We start from the raw sequence: 21487 nt of genomic DNA, 5'->3' as shown, positions 1-21487 counted from the left end.
AGAAAACATTTGCAAACAACTTTGTAAACAACTTTGCAAGCACATATTGGTACGCTCGCATGCACTAATCGTTGTACACAGACATATATGAGTGCCTCCTTCCGCATAACTTAAATGCATATTGTCATACACTCATACACATTCATGTTCTCATTATTTACACACACATTAAAACGTACAAATATCGTCATATATTAACATTCACATACGCTCACATAGGATGATGGAAGCTTGCCAATAAGATTCATCCAACTTACAATACTTCTAAAGTGGAAATTATTTGGAAGGATCCCGCTTCAATGGTCTCGATATTATTACTAACCAGATGCCTGTAACAAAGACTGAGTCGTTGAGAAATTATAAAGAACAAGTTTGTGATAAAATATTAAATAACATTTAGATATGAAGGAATTGAACTTAGAGAACAAAATAAATCCGATAACGATGTTTCGGTTGACAAAGATGGTGATTAGGAGGATGATGAGGAGTAGGGTGCATGATTTTATGCTGATGATGATACACAAGACACCAAACACATGTGCGCATACATGCACAAAAACTTAGACATCTATTTCACATACTCATACGTAAAAAAATACCCTCACATATCGGCACACACCAAAATTCAACGGGGCAAACAGCACATGCTACTCTTCACACACATACACCCGCATTTTCAAACACATTGACATATACAGGAATAGATATAGAGAGAGACAAAGTGTTATAGAATATAAGGATTGGAAGACATTAAATATTTAGAAATATATCGCTAATATTAAGTCATCAATAATCTTATTCAACTTACAATTCCTTTAAACTGATCAGGTATTTGAATGTTCCGCCGTCAATATTTGTGATCTTATTATCAGACAGATATCTGTAACATAAGAAGGCGTTCGTAATAAATTTATAGAAGTACTTTGTTATAAATATTACATAATACCAAAGTAATTAGATGGATGAATACAAGTAAAGTAGCAAGAACAAAACTGCGTAACTAATGATGATGTTTGTGATGACGTGGCATCAAATGATGATGATCATGATCATTACCATTGTGATAACGATTATGTGGTTGGCTATTCGGTTGATGCTGCCGATGATGCTGGTGATGATAATAACGATGATTATGATGGTTATGACGATGATGATTACGATGTTCCTGATGATGACGTTGATGTTAATGCTGTTGATGATGATGATGATGATGATGATGATAAAGACGGCGTTCATGATGATGCTGGTGATGATGATGCAATCGATAATGATATTATGGGGATTATGCTTAAGGCGTGATTGTTGAATAGCGTCCTTATGCTGCAGGTGTTCATGATAATTGTCGTGGCCAGAATCATTCTCACACCCAGGGGATCAGAAGTATGGACTTGCCGAGCCCGTGTAAAGAGTAGCGTATTGGTTGAGACGAGATGTCGATAGGAGAGGTTGTTTTGGATTCTCGCGAATTACGTCATGTGAACACGTTGATTTTACGAGATATTCGATGCTTGCAACGGACGTTAGAATTTTTCCAGGTTACGAAATCAAAGAAATAATCCATTAACGTGGAATACATATTGGCTTGCGTGTTGCAGTTTCACCAGCAACAACGACAGTTACAACAACAACTACATCAGTAACAACAACAATACCAACAGTCACTGGAAGTAATTCTGAAATAGTCTGAAACACTGTGTTTGTTCTCGACAGATGGCATAGAAAATTTAATTGGAGAATTTATAACCGAAAAGGTACTACTTTTACGCCTTATTTTAGGAGATACGTAGTAATCTTCAAGGAGGAAGGAAAACTTTGAATGACGACAAAATGCGACTAATTTTAAGAACGTTATCCACTGCCGAACACGAAAAATACTATGATTATATTCGTCGATGAAAGAATTTAATTGTTATGGACAAATTTGAATGGAAGATGTTACCTCTTCAATACTTTTTGGTAGTATTTACATTTAGTTCAAGAATGATGATGAAGATTTCGTCACCTAAGCTGGGGTCGTTAACAGAGAATGTGAAAACTTCAATTGAAATGAATTAATCCCAGATTTGTTCAAATGTCTAATTTTTGTTTAAGGGTTACATGCAAGAAAAGATGATGATATACGTTTCTGTATATTAACAAAATTAGAACAGGACCAAAAATTAACTCTGCAGGGGGTTGTCGAAGAATTCAAGAGGAATGTAAATTTAAGACATGCGCGAGTAAATTTGAAGAAAAATATTGTTTTCAGATACATGCGTGTCAAACTGAGGCGGATAAGAAGAACGAAAAATGAACGTCAACGTCACATCCATGCTGTGGGTGCGGATACCTAGAAGTAATTGTCCTTTTAGAAATTTTAGAAGTCATTTTCTCTTGAAAAATCATAAATTATTTGAATGTGGAGAAATCGGACATAAAAGCTCACGCTGTATAGCGAAATAAAAGAGGGTCAAGCAAAAAGAATTCTAGAAAGAATGTATTCCAATTGAGGCTGAGAAAAGAAAATTTGTTTCCATAAAAATGAATAACGTGACTATTAAGATACAATTGGGTATAGGCATTGGTATAACGATAATTAATACAGATTCATGGAAAATAATTTAGGGAAATCTAGCTTAAAGGAAACTTCGAAAACTGCGCGAAATGATAAGTGATGATACATATTGTGGAACACTTTCAAAGCCAAAGTTTTTGTGCTGAAAAATACAGATTTATTTGGAACAGACTGGATGGAACTATTTAAATCATGAGACCTCCCAATAACTACTTTTGTAAAAATACGAATGGTTCTTCTGTAAGTACAAATAAGGTGTCTGAGAATTTAAAAAAAAGAATTAACAAAACTATTTCCTGCAGTTTTTTCTGGTGACCTAGATCTTTGAACCAAATCGAATGGTGCCTTTCCCAGCGTTGAAACAAGTCAGCGAAAAGTTTGATAGACTCCAAAAGCTTTGCGGTATTGAAAGTTGTACTGATATTTAAACCAAAACAAGTCTACGAATAATTTGTTAGACTTCAATATCTTTGCGGTATTGAAATAAATTATTACACAAAATGAGCGTCACCAACAGTTTTATCAAGAAATACAATAATAAAATTCGAGTATGCGCTGATTTTTTAACAGGATTAAACGATTGTTTAATTTTCACGTAGTTGAATGGAGGAAAATCTTTTTCAAAGTTGGACTTATCTGAAGTATATTTGCATATAAAAGCCTATGAAGAATTTTCAAAATTATTGACTACAAACACCCATAGAATGTTGTATAAATTTAATCGACTCGTTTTTGTATAAAGATAGCACCTGATGTTTTGCAACAAGTTACGAACGTCATACTCGCATGTTCGGATTTCGTTGCAGCTTGCCTTGACGACATACTCATAAAAAGTGAATCTCGGCATCAGCATGCTGTGCATGTTAAAAAGGTCTTTAAAAGAATAAAAAATTATGGGTTTTAGCTCAGAGAGGAAAAGTGTGAATTTTATGCCAATAATAAATTATCTAGTGCAGATTATTGTTAGAAATGGATGCAAACGAGACGCCTCTAGGGCGAATGCTAGAACAAATATGCCTCTCCCGACAACCATTACAACGTTACATGTATGTTCAGGGCTTGCAAATTACTACCAGTTACATTCAAATAGAAAACGAGGCACTAGCTATCATTTTTGCGATAAAAACATTCCATAAGCGTATACAAGTAAGACGGTTCCGTTTGCAGACATATCATCGCCCATTATTGGAAGTAGTGCCTAAATGGATGGAATATTTAACTTCCCTAGGAGGAAAATCGCAAAATGCGAGATGTGATGGAATGAAAAAGAATAGATAAAAGTAATTATTATAACATCCAAGGCAAATGAATTTCAAAGGGGAAATAGTGTGATGATAGTCATTGACAACTATGTGGGATTAGACGAATGGCCAAGCCGAACTCTTATAAAATGTAGTGTATTGGTTGAGACTCGTTAGGAGTTGTTGAGAGGGCGTTGAGAGGTGATGGTCATGGTGAAAATAGCAAAGCTTTTGATCATTACATCGGTGATAAGAACACCGAACTTTTGTGGTGGATAAATTCAAAAACGTAGAACAATAAGAACAAGAATGAGAAAAAGTGGAAAGAAACGAAGGAGATATAAGTCATATCGGTCCATTCAAGTTGATGTACAGCAAATACACATAAAACATTTGTGAACTAATTTGCAACCACAGGTTGGTACGCACGCGTGCACTCATCCTTGTACAGAGGCACAATCATATATGTGTCCATGTTTTTCTACAACAAAAATGTGTATTGTCATACACACATATACACAATAATGCTCTTATTGTTACCCACACATTAAAACACATGTCAGCACATCCTAATTTCCACACACACTCACATTGGTCAATGGAAGTATGCCAATAACATTCATCCAACTTACAATGATACTAAAGAGGACATATTCCGGAAATTTCCCGCTCGAATGTTCTTGATATTATTGTAACCCAAATCCCTGTAACAAAAAAAAAAGTGTTTAGAAAGTGTACAGAGCAGTTTTGTAATGAAACATTCAATAACATTTAAATATGAGGGAAAAGATATTCGAAAGGAAGAAAAATAACAATCCTTCGGTTGATAAAGACGATAATAATGATAATGAGGTTAATTATAATGATGATGATGACGATGATGGTAATGGCAATGGCAACAACGACGACAATGATGATGATGATTATAATGATTTTATGCTGATAGGGATACATCGACACCAAAATTATATGTGCATACATAAAATCATAGATATCCATTTTCACACATACGCTAACAACACCACGCATGATACACACGCTAACGTACAAATTCTTCTTCACACCCATTCACATACAGAGAAAGAGAGCGCCAGGGAGTTAGAGAGACGTAGATAATTTGAAAATATAAAGATTAGCAGACATTAACTATTTAGGAATATATCGCCAATATTAAGTTATCAATAAACTGATCCAACTTACAGTATCCTCAAACTTGGGAGGTCCTTGAATGTTCCGTCATCAATATATGAAATACTATTGTTATACAGTGATCTGTAGCATAAGAAATAGTTGGTAAGAAATTGTAATAAATATTAAATATTACTAAATAGTTATTAAGGACGACAAGTGAAATAGCTGATGATGTGGCACGAAACGATGATCATGGTAATGAGCATTGCGATAACGATTATGTGGTTCACTATTCTGCTGTTGTTGCTGATGATGATGCTGGTGATGAATATGACGATGACCATCAAGATAATGACGATGTTGATGACGATGTTGATGATGAGGATGACGTTGATAAATGGTGATGATGATGATGATGATGATGATGATGATGTTAGTAATGATTATTGAGATGTCGATAATGATGATGACGACGACGAGATCACACAGATGATGATGATGATGATGATGATGACAAGGCTGAAGACAATGTCACCATTGCTATTAATTTGTGATAGTGTTGAGAGTGAAAGAAAGTTACAAAAGTTTAATTATTTATTCTGTTATTCATTTTCTTTTTGTTTTAGTTACTTGACTGCAGCCATGCTGGAGCACCGCCTTGACGATAATATATAGAAAAGCTCGAATAATGGGGAAAAGAAGAAAAAATGGGTGGAAAATATTCATGTAAAAGATAAAGAGGAAACAAAGGACAACAGAGGAGAAGGAGTAGAAGAGCAAGAAAGAGAAAAAGAAAATGAAAAGGAAGGAGAACGATAAAGAGGATAAAAAAACAAAAGATGAGAAGGAGAAAAGCAAGAAGGAGAAGAAAAAGGAAAGGAGAAGATGATAAAGAGGATGAGAGAGAAAAAAGAACGAGGAAAACAGAAAACAAGAAAGAAGGTGTAGAAGAAGTAAACAGGAGGTAAAACAAAAATTAATGTAAAGAATGCAGGCTATATATACATTTAGAAAGAAAAACAATGCTTGACAACCGACGTTGATCTGGAGTCATTGACAGTAACTTATTTTCAAATATAATTGCACTTCTTGATAAACTGTTTTGTTATTAAATGGAGAGATACAGAGGAAAAGAGATTAAAAGGAAGAGAATATGGTAAATTTTTTGAAACTTTACGTCAATGAGATTTCAAAGGAAGTGATGCAACTTACAATTCCTCTAAATTGGTGAGGTATTTGAATACTCCGGCTTCAATATTCGTGATATTATTGGTGCCCAGATGTCTGTAACATAAAAGTGAGTTGCTGAGAAAATATATAGCACTTTTAAAGGAAGTGATGCAACGAACAATTTCTCTAAATTGATGAGTCTTTGAATGCTCCGTCTTCAATATCCGTGATATTGTATTGCAGATGTCTGCAATGTATAAAAGAGTTATTGAGAAAATATATAGAACGGCTTTGATGAAGAAAATGAAGAGAAAAATGTGAAAGAATAAAGACTACCCCTCCGCGGTATAGTGATAGAAGCCAGCCATTATAAAGAAACCAATATCCGGTCGACAAATGATGGTCGGAAGGTAGAGAGTACGTGTAGACAGAGTTGAGAGTCGTGTCTATGCTGACGTAGTAATTATACTGTGATACTGAGTGGACGTCATATATATGCGACCTCTTCAGGACAATGACACTGTACGACTGGGGTTCGTACAGTGTAAGATAGAACCAGTCTCTCAATGACTTCGGACTATAACTCAAACGAGTTCAAAGAATTTTGTAAAATGTTCGTTATTGAACATGTGAACATTCCGCCGTATCAACCTAGGTCAAATCGACAAGCGGAGAGTTTTGGTGACACTTTTAATAGGACTTGAAAACTGGTTAACAATGAAGTAATGGAAGACTTTGAACATTTTCTAAGAGTGAACAAAATAACATCTGATCCAAATTCGTCCTTGAGAATGTCCCTTACAGAATTAAGGTTTGCTAGAAAGATCAGATCCGTTTTTTGATAAGTTGATACCGAGTGAATATAGTAAAAAGACGAACCACAAAATACTTCAAACTTCTTCAAGTTAGGTGACAAATTGTTTTTTAAAACCTCTAGATATGGTAAAGTAGGCTGGGAGGAGGGTGTAATTATTGAAGAAATAGGAAGAATGTTATACCTGGTAAAAGGAGAATTTGTCGAAAATAAACGACATATAAACCAACTTTAAAAAAGATTCACGGAAACAACAGTAACTTAAAATGAAATCCCAATGGAATTATTGTACGATACGTTTGAGGTATCAACTCCCAAACAATATGAAACTACACGCTCAAGCAACAGAACAAGTTTTAAAAAAACTGAAACGCTAGAATGAATTTTAAGGGTAATAGATATTAAAACTGTGTACGGAGATTAATTTTCAAAGGAGACAAGTTAGGTGAGACTAATTCTAAAATGGGAAATGTTGTGGAAGGATTTCGAACACTCTTCTGTGACTAAAAGTGAACTGACACATTTATATTAATTAGACAACTGCCGAGTCGTCAATAGTTCATTGTGAGCAGTTGATTGGTAGGGGACATTGAGTCTCGCGTAATTGTAATCGTAATGTGTCATGTAAAGACTTTGTTTCCCATGCTTAATCAATTTTTTTATCCAGCAGCAGGATATAAAAGGTATATAAAAGTTATGATGTACATGTTTTGCCTTGGTATAAAAATTGGGCTACAGCAAATATTCTGCTCAATACCCCAGATTCGCTTGTCAGTTTTTTTACCTTAACCAGTTGAGCATGTCCCTTATTGGTTGATGATATGTGCATCTCTGATCATGAGAAATAGCAGAGGAGCATCATAGCCATGTGTTGAGAGGAATTCTTGGGGGTTTGAATAATTCACCTCTAGAAACATGAGTGTTTCGTTCATCATACTCAAAAACATTATTCAGGGACCTTTGGAGCGGGATGGTCTTAAAAACCTGAAAAAATTCAAACTGGTTCCCACCAGGAAGGTTATGCACTGTTTATCTTGAAACAAGTTCACCATGTCGCGCACATATAGTTGTGATGTATGTACCTGGTCTACACTTATCAGACGAGTAGTCATGATGGGTGTGTCATTTTGATGGCATGCCCTACTCTCTCACTCACTAATAATAATAATAATAATAATAATAATAATAATAATAATAATAATAATAATAATAATAATAATAATAATAATGATAATAATAATAATAATAATAATAATAATAATAATAATAATAATAATGATAATAATAATAATAATAATAATAATAATAATAATAATAATAATAATAATAATAATAATAATAATAATAATAATAATAATGCCCGAATGCAGTACCAGACAGTGGCTCTCATTGCTTCTGATCTTAATTGATTGGAAGTGTTATCATGTACATTGTTTTGTCTTGGTATAAAAGATGGGCTACAGCATATATTCTGCTTAATACCACAGATTTGCTTGTCAGTTGTTTGACCTTAACCAGTTGAGCATGTGCCTTAGTGGCTGACGATATGTGCATCTCTGATCATGAGCAGAAGTAGCGGGGGAGCATCATAGCCATGTCTTGAGAGAAATTCTTTGGGGTATGAATAATTCACCTTTGGAAACATGGATGTTTTGCTCAACATCCTTAAGCAAACCTTATTCAGTGACCTTTTGAGCAGGATGGGCTACTCGACCTGAAGATAATTCTAACTAGGCCACACCTGCAAGGTCATGCACTGTTTATCTTGATATGAGACCACCATGTCACGCACATATGGTTGTGATGTATGTGCCTGGTGTACCCTTATCAGATTGATAGTTAAGATGGTTATACTGGGCTTCGCATATTCTACCCCAGTGTCACTTTGATGACATGCACTGCTCTCTCACTCAATAATAATAATAATAATAATAATAATAATAATAATAATAATAATAATAATAATAATAATAATAATAATAATAATAATAATAATTTCTTTTCATTATGTGTTTTGATAATGAAAAGAAATATAACAAGTAACTGTAGAATATGTGGAGATGGACAAGAAACAATAAATCATATTATCTCTGGCTGCCCAGTCCTGGCTAAGAAGAAATATATTCACAGACACGACAGAGCAGGGACCTATATACACTGGAAGCTATGCCAACACTATGGAATAAAAACAGAAAAAAGATGGTATAAACACACGCCAGAAAAGGTCACAGAAAACGAGAAAGCAACCATACTCTGGGATATGCCAATACACACAGATAGAGAAATTAAGGCAAATAGACCAGATATAGTTGTCAAAGATCATGAAGAAAAAAAATGCTTTCTAATTGATGTATCAATACCAGCAGATGACAACGTTTCTCTAAAAGAAATGGAAAAACTTTCAAAATACAAAGACCTGGAAATAGAGATAACTCGAATGTGGAATCTAAAAACAGAAACAATTCCTATCATAGTAGGTGCCTTAGGTATAATAAAAAAATATTCAGACAAATACATAACAAAAACACCAGGACTTACAAATATATATAAGATACAGAAAATTGCACTACTGGGTACTGCACACATTCTACGCAAAACACTTTCAATACAGTAAACATAAGAGCACCACAGCAAACCACAGCACATACCCAATGCGCACAGAGCTGCGCTCGGTAGTGAAGTGAAAGCACGTTATAAAAATAAAACTACTGAATAATAATAATAATAACAATGCTCGGATGCAGTACCAGACAGTGGTTCCCATGGTTTCTGATCTTAATTGATTGGAGGTGTTATCATGTACATTGTTTTGTCTTGGTATAAAAGATGGGCTACAGCAAATATTCTGCTTAATACCACAGATTTGCTTGTCAGTTGTTTGACCTTAACCAGTTGAGCATGTGCCTTGGTGGCCGACGATATGTGCATCTCTGATCATGAGCAGAAGTAGCGGGGGAGCATCATAGCCATGTCTTGAGAGAAATTCTTTGGGGTATGAATAATTCACCTTTGGAAACATGGATGTTTTGCTCAACATCCTTAAGCAAACCTTATTCAGTGACCTTTTGAGCAGGATGGGCTACTCGACCTGAAGATAATTCTAACTAGGCCACACCTGCAAGGTCATGCACTGTTTATCTTGATATGAGACCACCATGTCACGCACATATGGTTGTGATGTATGTGCCTGGTGTACCCTTATCAGATGGATAGTTAAGATGGTTATACTGGGCTTCGCATATTCTACCCCAGTGTCACTTTGATGACATGCACTGCTCTCTCACTCAATAAAAATAATAATAATAATAATAATAATAATAATAATAATAATAATAATAATAATAATAATAATAATAATAATAATAATAATAATAATAATAATAATTTCTTTTCATTATGTGTTTTGATAATGAAAAGAAATATAACAAGTAACTGTAGAATATGTGGAGATGGAGAAGAAACAATAAATCATATTATCTCTGGCTGCCCAGTCCTGGCTAAGAAGAAATATATTCACAGACACGACAGAGCAGGGACCTATATACACTGGAAGCTATGCCAACACTATGGAATAAAAACAGAAAAAAGATGGTATAAACACACGCCAGAAAAGGTCACAGAAAACGAGAAAGCAACCATACTCTGGGATATGCCAATACACACAGATAGAGAAATTAAGGCAAATAGACCAGATATAGTTGTCAAAGATCATGAAGAAAAAAAATGCTTTCTAATTGATGTATCAATACCAGCAGATGACAACGTTTCTCTAAAAGAAATGGAAAAACTTTCAAAATACAAAGACCTGGAAATAGAGATAACTCGAATGTGGAATCTAAAAACAGAAACAATTCCTATCATAGTAGGTGCCTTAGGTATAATAAAAAAATATTCAGACAAATACATAACAAAAACACCAGGACTTACAAATATATATAAGATACAGAAAATTGCACTACTGGGTACTGCACACATTCTACGCAAAACACTTTCAATACAGTAAACATAAGAGCACCACAGCAAACCACAGCACATACCCAATGCGCACAGAGCTGCGCTCGGTAGTGAAGTGAAAGCACGTTATAAAAATAAAACTACTGAATAATAATAATAATAACAATGCTCGGATGCAGTACCAGACAGTGGTTCCCATGGTTTCTGATCTTAATTGATTGGAGGTGTTATCATGTACATTGTTTTGTCTTGGTATAAAAGATGGGCTACAGCAAATATTCTGCTTAATACCACAGATTTGCTTGTCAGTTGTTTGACCTTAACCAGTTGAGCATGTGCCTTGGTGGCCGACGATATGTGCATCTCTGATCATGAGCAGAAGTAGCGGGGGAGCATCATAGCCATGTCTTGAGAGAAATTCTTTGGGGTATGAATAATTCACCTTTGGAAACATGGATGTTTTGCTCAACATCCTTAAGCAAACCTTATTCAGTGACCTTTTGAGCAGGATGGGCTACTCGACCTGAAGATAATTCTAACTAGGCCACACCTGCAAGGTCATGCACTGTTTATCTTGATATGAGACCACCATGTCACGCACATATGGTTGTGATGTATGTGCCTGGTGTACCCTTATCAGATGGATAGTTAAGATGGTTATACTGGGCTTCGCATATTCTACCCCAGTGTCACTTTGATGACATGCACTGCTCTCTCACTCAATAAAAATAATAATAATAATAATAATAATAATAATAATAATAATAATAATAATAATAATAATAATAATAATAATAATAATAATAATTTCTTTTCATTATGTGTTTTGATAATGAAAAGAAATATAACAAGTAACTGTAGAATATGTGGAGATGGACAAGAAACAATAAATCATATTATCTCTGGCTGCCCAGTCCTGGCTAAGAAGAAATATATTCACAGACACGACAGAGCAGGGACCTATATACACTGGAAGCTATGCCAACACTATGGAATAAAAACAGAAAAAAGATGGTATAAACACACGCCAGAAAAGGTCACAGAAAACGAGAAAGCAACCATACTCTGGGATATGCCAATACACACAGATAGAGAAATTAAGGCAAATAGACCAGATATAGTTGTCAAAGATCATGAAGAAAAAAAATGCTTTCTAATTGATGTATCAATACCAGCAGATGACAACGTTTCTCTAAAAGAAATGGAAAAACTTTCAAAATACAAAGACCTGGAAATAGAGATAACTCGAATGTGGAATCTAAAAACAGAAACAATTCCTATCATAGTAGGTGCCTTAGGTATAATAAAAAAATATTCAGACAAATACATAACAAAAACACCAGGACTTACAAATATATATAAGATACAGAAAATTGCACTACTGGGTACTGCACACATTCTACGCAAAACACTTTCAATACAGTAAACATAAGAGCACCACAGCAAACCACAGCACATACCCAATGCGCACAGAGCTGCGCTCGGTAGTGAAGTGAAAGCACGTTATAAAAATAAAACTACTGAATAATAATAATAATAACAATGCTCGGATGCAGTACCAGACAGTGGTTCCCATGGTTTCTGATCTTAATTGATTGGAGGTGTTATCATGTACATTGTTTTGTCTTGGTATAAAAGATGGGCTACAGCAAATATTCTGCTTAATACCACAGATTTGCTTGTCAGTTGTTTGACCTTAACCAGTTGAGCATGTGCCTTGGTGGCCGACGATATGTGCATCTCTGATCATGAGCAGAAGTAGCGGGGGAGCATCATAGCCATGTCTTGAGAGAAATTCTTTGGGGTATGAATAATTCACCTTTGGAAACATGGATGTTTTGCTCAACATCCTTAAGCAAACCTTATTCAGTGACCTTTTGAGCAGGATGGGCTACTCGACCTGAAGATAATTCTAACTAGGCCACACCTGCAAGGTCATGCACTGTTTATCTTGATATGAGACCACCATGTCACGCACATATGGTTGTGATGTATGTGCCTGGTGTACCCTTATCAGATGGATAGTTAAGATGGTTATACTGGGCTTCGCATATTCTACCCCAGTGTCACTTTGATGACATGCACTGCTCTCTCACTCAATAAAAATAATAATAATAATAATAATAATAATAATAATAATAATAATAATAATAATAATAATAATAATAATAATAATAATAATTTCTTTTCATTATGTGTTTTGATAATGAAAAGAAATATAACAAGTAACTGTAGAATATGTGGAGATGGAGAAGAAACAATAAATCATATTATCTCTGGCTGCCCAGTCCTGGCTAAGAAGAAATATATTCACAGACACGACAGAGCAGGGACCTATATACACTGGAAGCTATGCCAACACTATGGAATAAAAACAGAAAAAAGATGGTATAAACACACGCCAGAAAAGGTCACAGAAAACGAGAAAGCAACCATACTCTGGGATATGCCAATACACACAGATAGAGAAATTAAGGCAAATAGACCAGATATAGTTGTCAAAGATCATGAAGAAAAAAAATGCTTTCTAATTGATGTATCAATACCAGCAGATGACAACGTTTCTCTAAAAGAAATGGAAAAACTTTCAAAATACAAAGACCTGGAAATAGAGATAACTCGAATGTGGAATCTAAAAACAGAAACAATTCCTATCATAGTAGGTGCCTTAGGTATAATAAAAAAATATTCAGACAAATACATAACAAAAACACCAGGACTTACAAATATATATAAGATACAGAAAATTGCACTACTGGGTACTGCACACATTCTACGCAAAACACTTTCAATACAGTAAACATAAGAGCACCACAGCAAACCACAGCACATACCCAAGGCGCACAGAGCTGCGCTCGGTAGTGAAGTGAAAGCACGTTATAAAAATAAAACTACTGAACAATAATAATAATAATAATAATAATAATAATAATAATAATAATAATAATAATAATAAAATACAATAATAATGATAATAATAGTGGTATAACAACAGAAAAAGACGGTATATGCACAGGCCAGAAAAATTACATGCAATAACAACAGAGAAAAGATGGTATAGGCACACGCCAGAAAAGGTCACACAAAAGGAGAAATGAATCAAGATCTAGGATATGCCAATACACACAGATCAAGCAATTAACGCCAATAGGTTGGACAGAGTTGTTAGAGATCACCAACAAAAGCAAACGTTGTGGAAATAGCTATAGGACGGGAATTTCTCAAAATGGATTTTAATATTTTTAAATAAACGTCTTTAAATAAATATCTATATGTCAGTTTCTCTATTTTCTTCCATTTCTCATTCATAAAATTTTTCAAATAATTTTAGATATCAATGATAAACTAATATACTTAATTTTCACTAAACACTGGCATAAACCGAAGAACTAAGATGCTAGCATCCCTTAAAGGACTATACTTCCTTGACTGAATAAAACTGAATTTGATAAACTATGAAAATGGTTTTATATAAGTTTCTACCAGTAAAAAGGAGAAAGTTGAAGTGGTTGCTTCTATGGAAGATATTTCCATTCCACCCAAGAAGGATATATTAAAGAAATAATAAAAAACAAGCAAACAACAGAGTACATCCATAGACTAAGATGGAAGGCATACCATTTTGACAAGAAGTTTGATACACCTATAAGTAGCATAACTGAAGAAATGGACCGACTACAAAGTAGAATTTTTAGGACCGAAAATTACCCGCCGCCAAATATTCATTTTGCAGATTTTGAAGATGAATTATGGAAAGTTATTTGAAATGTCAAGTTTAAAAAATATCCCCATATAGGAATTGAATATTTGATGAAATTAAAATGTATTGTATGGGAACTTAGAAGTAAAAACGAAATAATTGCTCACTCAAATAAGCCTGGAAACTTGTACAATCTGGATATAAACTGCTACCTTGAACTTTTGAAAACAGAAATTACAAAAAGCTACAAAATCTCTAAAAATGTATGTCAAGAACTATTAAGTTAATTTCTAAATGAATTATGCAAAATTACAAATTGGACAATAAATCTGAAACTGTTATTCCTAAAATACCGAGCAAAGTAAGATTTATTTGCCGAAGTAAATCCGGCTTGAGTGAACTTGCTAAAGCTATTTCGGATAAGTATATACCAGTTCTTAAAGAAAATAGTAGATTACAACTCTGGTCTAATAACATCTGGGTCTATCGCAGGTCAGCGATAGACTCAGATTGAAATGTAACTCCTTTTGGAAAATTCTCCCCTGACAAAATACCTAATTAACGTGTTTCAATATAAAAATTTGAATAAAATTAATATCATTTCTGCAATTGAGCAAATTGTATATGGAAACAACTGTAGTAGTGGAATTCGCAATAAAAATTTGAATATCTTTAAATAAATATCTGTATGTCATTTTGTTTATTTTCTTACTTTTCTATTCCATAAAGTTTATTAGTTACCAATACATATCAATGATAAACTAATATACTTAATTTTCACAGAACAGTGGTATAAACTGGAGAACTAGGATTCTAGCATCCCTTAAAGGACTATAACTCCTTGTGTGATATATATATTTATATATATATATATATATATATATATATATATATATATATATGTGTGTGTGTGTGTGTGTGTGTGTGTGTGTGTGTGTGTATGGGTGTGTGTGTATGTGTGTGTCTGTGTGTGTGTGTATGTATATACTCATCCATAAACCATATACACATAATTTCACATACTCATATTCGCCCACTCACACTCATTTTATCACACACTCACATAGAGACACACATTTTCACACGCGCTAATAATAATTCACACACACTTTTGCACGACTATAGAGAGAGCGTAAGAGATACAAAAGAAAGATATTAAATATTTACAAACATATTCTCAACTTGAGATTATCACCAAAACGTATCCAGCTTACAAGTGTTGTAAACTAGGAAGTGCTTGAAAAGTTCCTTTTTCAATTTTCCTGATATTATTTGAAGACAGATTCTGTAACATAAATGTGAGCTGATAAGAAATTTTATAAAAGAGCTTTGTTATAGAATATTAAACATATTTTCCCAATTAGGTAAGGGAATGGGTGTAGATGTAGAAAGGATAATGATGGGGATGATGATGATGATGCTGACGGTCGTGGTGGTCGTCGTCGTCATGGTCGTGGTGTTGATGGTTGTGGTGGTGATGGTAGTCGTTTTTATGTACTTTGATTTGACTTAGTATAAAAGATGGGCTACGGCAAATATAATGCTCAATTGCAGTTGTTTGACCATAACCAGTTGAGCATGTCCGTTAGTGTCTGATGTAGTTCTCAGGGAGATTCAACGTGACACAGAATTGCAGGTACAACGCATTTTTGCCTCCTGAGTGGATCAACGTGAAATAAAATTCTTGTTTAAGACAACAAGGAGCTGCTAAAGATCGAACTCGAAAGCTTACAATCGTGAGTCGATTACGCCAACAAATTAGTCATGCATCATCGCACATATACTCAGAGAGAAACATACATACGCACAAACACACATACACACAAAAACGCCATAGCTAACACTGATGTTGACCCACTCACATATTCACATACACAAAACTCACACACACACAAATACAGATAGAAAGTGTGATATGGGGATATAGAAGTCTAAGGAGACAGAAAGATAACTACAGAAATAATAAAAAGCAGTTAAGACAATCCCCACATTTCATTACCCACACATTAAAACACATATATCAGCACATCCTAATTTCCACACACACACACATTGGTCGATGGAAGTATGCCAATACCATTCATTCAACTTACAAAGTTTCTAAAGAGGATATATTCAGGAAATTTCCCGCTCGAATGTTCTTGATATTATTGTAACCCAAATCCCTGTAACAAAAAAAAATGTGTTTAGAAAGTGTACAGAGCAGTTTTGTAATGAAACATTCAATAACATTTAAATATGAGGGAAAAGATATTCGAAAGCAAGAAAAATAACAATCCTTCGGTTGATAAAGACGATAATAATGATAATGAGGTTAATTATAATGATGATGATGACGATGATGGTAATGGCAATGGCAACAACGACGACAATGATGATGATGATTATAATGATTTTATGCTGATAGGGATACATCGACACCAAAATTATATGTGCATACATAAAATCATAGATATCCATTTTCACACATACGCTAACAACACCCCGCATGATACACACGCTAACGTACAAATTCTTCTTCACACCCATTCACATACAGAGAAAGAGAGCGCCAGGGAGTTAGAGAGACGTAGATAATTTGAAAATATAAAGATTAGCAGACATTAACTATTTAGGAATATATCGCCAATATTAAGTTATCAATAAACTGATCCAACTTACAGTATCCTTAAACTTGGGAGGTCCTTGAATGTTCCGTCATCATTATATGAAATACTATTGTTATACAGTGATCTGTAGCATAAGAAATAGTTGGTAAGAAATTGTAATAAATATTAAATATTACTAAATTGTTATTAAGGACGACAAGTGAAATAGCAAAAACAAAGGTGAGTAGCTTATGATGACGTTGCTGATGATATGGCACGAAATGATGACGATGATGACGGTCATTATGATAACGATATTGTGTCTGACTTTTCCGTTGTTGCTGATGATGCTGGTGATGACAATAACGATGACTGTGATGACGATGATGACGATGTTGATGGCGATGTTCCTAATGATTATATCCATGATGAAGATCATCATCATCACCATCATGATCATGCACATAGTCATGATGTAAAGATAACGTTCATGTTGATGGTGATGCACTCGATAATGTTAATGATGATGATGAAGACGAATATGTTGTGATTGTTTAGGAGGTTCCCTGTGCTGCATGTGTTCATGATAATTGTCACGGACACATTCATTCACACACCTGAAGGATTAGACGTATGGACTAGTCGAGGTAGGGTATTGGTTCAGAAGAGATGTCGATAGGAGAAGGTGTTTTGGATTCTCCAAAAGTACGTTATGTGAACATATTGATTTTACCTCCCATTCGTTATCATGTATATTATATATATATCCAACGCTATTCAAGGATATAAAATTGGTACCGAGTTATTCAAAGCGTACGACGGACGTTAGAAGATCTTCCTGATAAGAAATCAAAGAAATAATTCATTAAGGTGGAAGACTTATTGACTTGCGTGTTGCAGTCTCAACAGCAACAACAGCAGTTACAACAACAGCTACAACAGCATCAACAAGAATAAAAACAGTCAGTGGAAGTAATTTTGAAGTAGTCTGAAAGCACTGTGGGTTCCTTCTCGTCAGACGGCGTAGTAAACTCAATTGGAGAATTTATTTATATCCCAGAAGAAGGCACCACTTTTCTGCCTATTTTAGAAGATACAAAGTAATCTTCAAGGAGAAAACTTTGATTGACGAGAAGACGGTGCAACTACTTTTAAGAAAGTTATCCACTGCCGAACACGAAAAATACTATAATTATATTTGTCGATGAAAGAATTAAATTGTTATCGTGAAATTTGAGTGCAATATGTTCCCCCTTCAATACTCTTTGATGGTATTTAAATTTAGTTTAAAAAAAGATGATGAAGATTTCGTCACCTATGATGGGGTCGTTAACAGGGTGTGTGAAAAATTCAATTTAAATGAATTAACCCCAGATTCGTTCAAATGTCTAATTTTTGCTTATGGGTTAAATGCAAGAAAAGATGCTGATATAGGTTCCCGTATATTAACAGAATTAGAACAGGACCAAATATTAACTCTACAGGGAGTGGCCAATGAATGCCAGAGGATTATAAATTTAAAACATGGCGTGAATAAATTTGAAGAAACATGCATGTCTACCAGAAACGGATAAGAAACACGAAAAACGAACGTCAACATCACACCTATGCTCTGGGCGCGAATGCCTAGAAGTAATTGTCCTTTTAGAAATTTCAGAAGTAATTTTCCTTTTAAAGATCATAAATGTTTTGTGTGTGGAAAAATCGGACATAAATGCTCACATTGTATTGTGAAACGAGAAATGGGTCAAGCAAATAGAATTCTAGAAAGAACGTATTCCAAGCGAGGCTGAGAAAAGAAAATTTGTATCCATAAATATGAATAATGTGACTATCAATTTACAATTGGATATCGGCATTGGTATCATGATAATTAATACAGATTCATGGAAAACAAATTAGGGAAACCTAGCTTAAAAACCTGCGCGAAACGATAAGTGATGTTACATATTATGGAAAACTTTTAAAGCCAAAGTTGTTTGTGCTGAAATAAACAAATTTATTTGGAACAGACTGGATGAGAGCTGCCCATAAGTATTTCTGGGAAAAGGTGAATGGTTCTTCTGCCAGCACAGATAAGGAGTCCGAGAATTTTAAAGAGAATTGACAAAATTATTTCCTGCAGTTTTTCTAATGACTTGGGTCTTTGCAACAAAACAGAGGCAAAGTTTCGAATGAAGCAAAAAGCTATACTGATATTTAAACCAAAACAAATCTACGAAGAATTTGTTAGACTTCAAAATCTTTGCGGTATTGAAATAAATGATTACACAAAATGAGCCCCATCAACACTCTATATCAAGAAATACAATAATAAAATTCGAGTAGGCGCTGATTTTTTAAAAGGAATAGACGAATGCCCGATACCATATAATTACCTGTTACCAAGTCCAGCGGAAATTTTCATATAGTTAAATGCAGGAAAATCTTTTTCAAAGTTGGACTTAACTGAGGCATATTTGCAAAGTAAAAGCCGATGAGGAATGTTCAAACTTATTGGCAATAAATACCCATAAAAGGCTGTTTAAATTTAATCGACTCCCTTTTAGTATAACGGTAGCACCTGGCATTTTCCAACAAGTTATTAACATTATTCTCGAATGTTCAGATTTCGCTGTCGCTTACCTTGTAAAAAGTGAATCTCATAGAAAGTGAATCTTGGCATCTGCATACTGAGCATGTTAAAAGATGTCTTCGAAAGAACAAAAGATTATGAGCTTAAGCTCAGCGAGGAAAAGTGTGAATTTCCATGCCAAGAATAAAATATCTAGGGCAGATTATTGTTGGAAATGGACGCAGACTAGACCCGTCTGAGATGAGTGCAAAATAAAATATGCCTCCCCGACAAACATTACAACGTTCCAAGCGTGTTTGGGGCTTGCAAATCACTACCAGGTGTACATACCGAATATGCACGATTTAAGAGCAACTCTGAATAACTTCCTAAAAAAGACGTGAAGTGGAATTCGTCGGTCATACGCCAAAAAGATTCTGAAGAAACTAAAATGGTCTTAACGTAATAACTGTCGTTATCACATTTTCAGCCGAATTTAGAAATAGTAGTGGCAGCCGATGCTAGTCAAAGTGGTATTGGAGTGGAGATTTTACACAAATTTGAAGATGATAACCTGAGATCAATAGCTTATGCTTCGCGTTCATTATTGCTGGGTGATTTATGTTACATTGAAATAGAAAAATAGGTATTAGCCATCATATTTGCGGTAAAACTATTCCATAAATGTAAACATGGAAGAAGGTTCCGTTTGCAGACAGACCACCACCCATTATTGACTGTGGATGAAAAAAATTGCATCCCCACACATACAGTCAAGAGATTGCAGCGCTGGGAAATGATCCTACTGAATTACGACTTCCAAAGGTAGTATTTGCTATCGAAATGATTGGAACATGCAGATGGTTTGTCAAGTCAATACAAAAATACAGTGAACCATTAGAATTCACAGTGATAGTAGTGTCAAAAGCCAAAAATGAAATAAAATATATATTGTGCAGTATTGCGCGTAAATTGCCTGTGACATTGGAGGATATAAAAATGTAATGCGGAGATCGACGATTTTATCATGAAAGTGAAAATTAGTAAAATCAGAAGAAACAAATAAAAAATACATGTATCTGAAGGTAACACAGTTTCGAATTTGTATTCGAGATATGATAACGTGCTTGCGTATGCACAGAAGGTCGTGATGCCTACCTCACTACAACGTCGAATGTTAAAGGAATTCCACACTGGGCCTCCAGGAATTTATAGAATGAAATCACTTATGAGGACTTATGTGTAATGGTAATAAATGGATGTAGATAGTGTGAAGTCGGTAAATTGCTGCAGAAGTTGAGCTCTTGGTGCGCAATCGCCACGTATAACATTTCAACATTTGCTCATGGTCCAGAATACACATTGTCTTCGCGGAACCGTTAAAACGATTATGTTATTTAATAGTGGCAGGTTTAATTTTCTGCATAGCCCTAATACCTCGTACAAGTGAACTTAACAGAATAGGGTAGGGATATTAAACTGTCGACAATAGTGTCATCAATAGTATATGGATGACTTAAAACACTATGGCAAAGACGATAACGAGCTTGACTACTATGTATTGTGAAAACATTCAGTGATGACATCGGGATAAAGTTTAGTCTTGGTAAATATGCCAAGGCCACTTTCTAGAAAAGGAAATTGAAGACCTCACATTCAGTGAGGTTGAATGTTGACACAGTCATAAAAGAACTCGAGCAGGAACAAACTTACAAATACCTGGGAAGAAATTAGGGCCCTCGAATTCAGCATGCTACTATGAAAGAGAAGATCAGAAGGAG

At 34.6% G+C, this 21487-nt stretch overlaps 2 protein-coding genes across 10 annotated transcripts in view; one reads left to right on the top strand and one right to left on the bottom strand.

The window, feature by feature from the left end:
* LOC149130311 (adhesion G protein-coupled receptor G6-like) overlaps nt 1-21487 on the top strand; it is a 564593-nt gene that overhangs the window by 149547 nt on the left and 393559 nt on the right. The gene's annotated exons all lie outside the window — the stretch shown is intronic.
* LOC106873117 (uncharacterized) overlaps nt 1-21487 on the bottom strand; it is a 72082-nt gene that overhangs the window by 25077 nt on the left and 25518 nt on the right. For 6 of the 9 annotated variants that reach the window (XM_089345333.1, XM_089345336.1, XM_089345339.1 and 3 more), the window contains 7 exons: nt 17226-17297; nt 16658-16729; nt 6139-6210; nt 4996-5067; nt 4428-4499; nt 809-880; nt 258-329 (listed from right to left, as the gene is read on the bottom strand). In XM_089345333.1, coding sequence (XP_089201459.1) covers nt 258-329; nt 809-880; nt 4428-4499; nt 4996-5067; nt 6139-6210; nt 16658-16729; nt 17226-17297 — 504 coding nt within the window. The remainder of the gene's footprint in view (nt 1-257; nt 330-808; nt 881-4427; nt 4500-4995; nt 5068-6138; nt 6211-16657; nt 16730-17225; nt 17298-21487) is intronic. The other 3 variants (XM_089345337.1, XM_089345341.1, XM_089345334.1) reach the window with 2 other exon arrangements.

This window comes from Octopus bimaculoides, chromosome 29, assembly GCF_046866305.1.
Source record: "Octopus bimaculoides isolate indiv1 chromosome 29, ASM4686630v1, whole genome shotgun sequence".
Taxonomy (NCBI): domain Eukaryota; kingdom Metazoa; phylum Mollusca; class Cephalopoda; order Octopoda; family Octopodidae; genus Octopus; species Octopus bimaculoides.
This window is presented reverse-complemented; position numbering and strand designations above follow the sequence as displayed.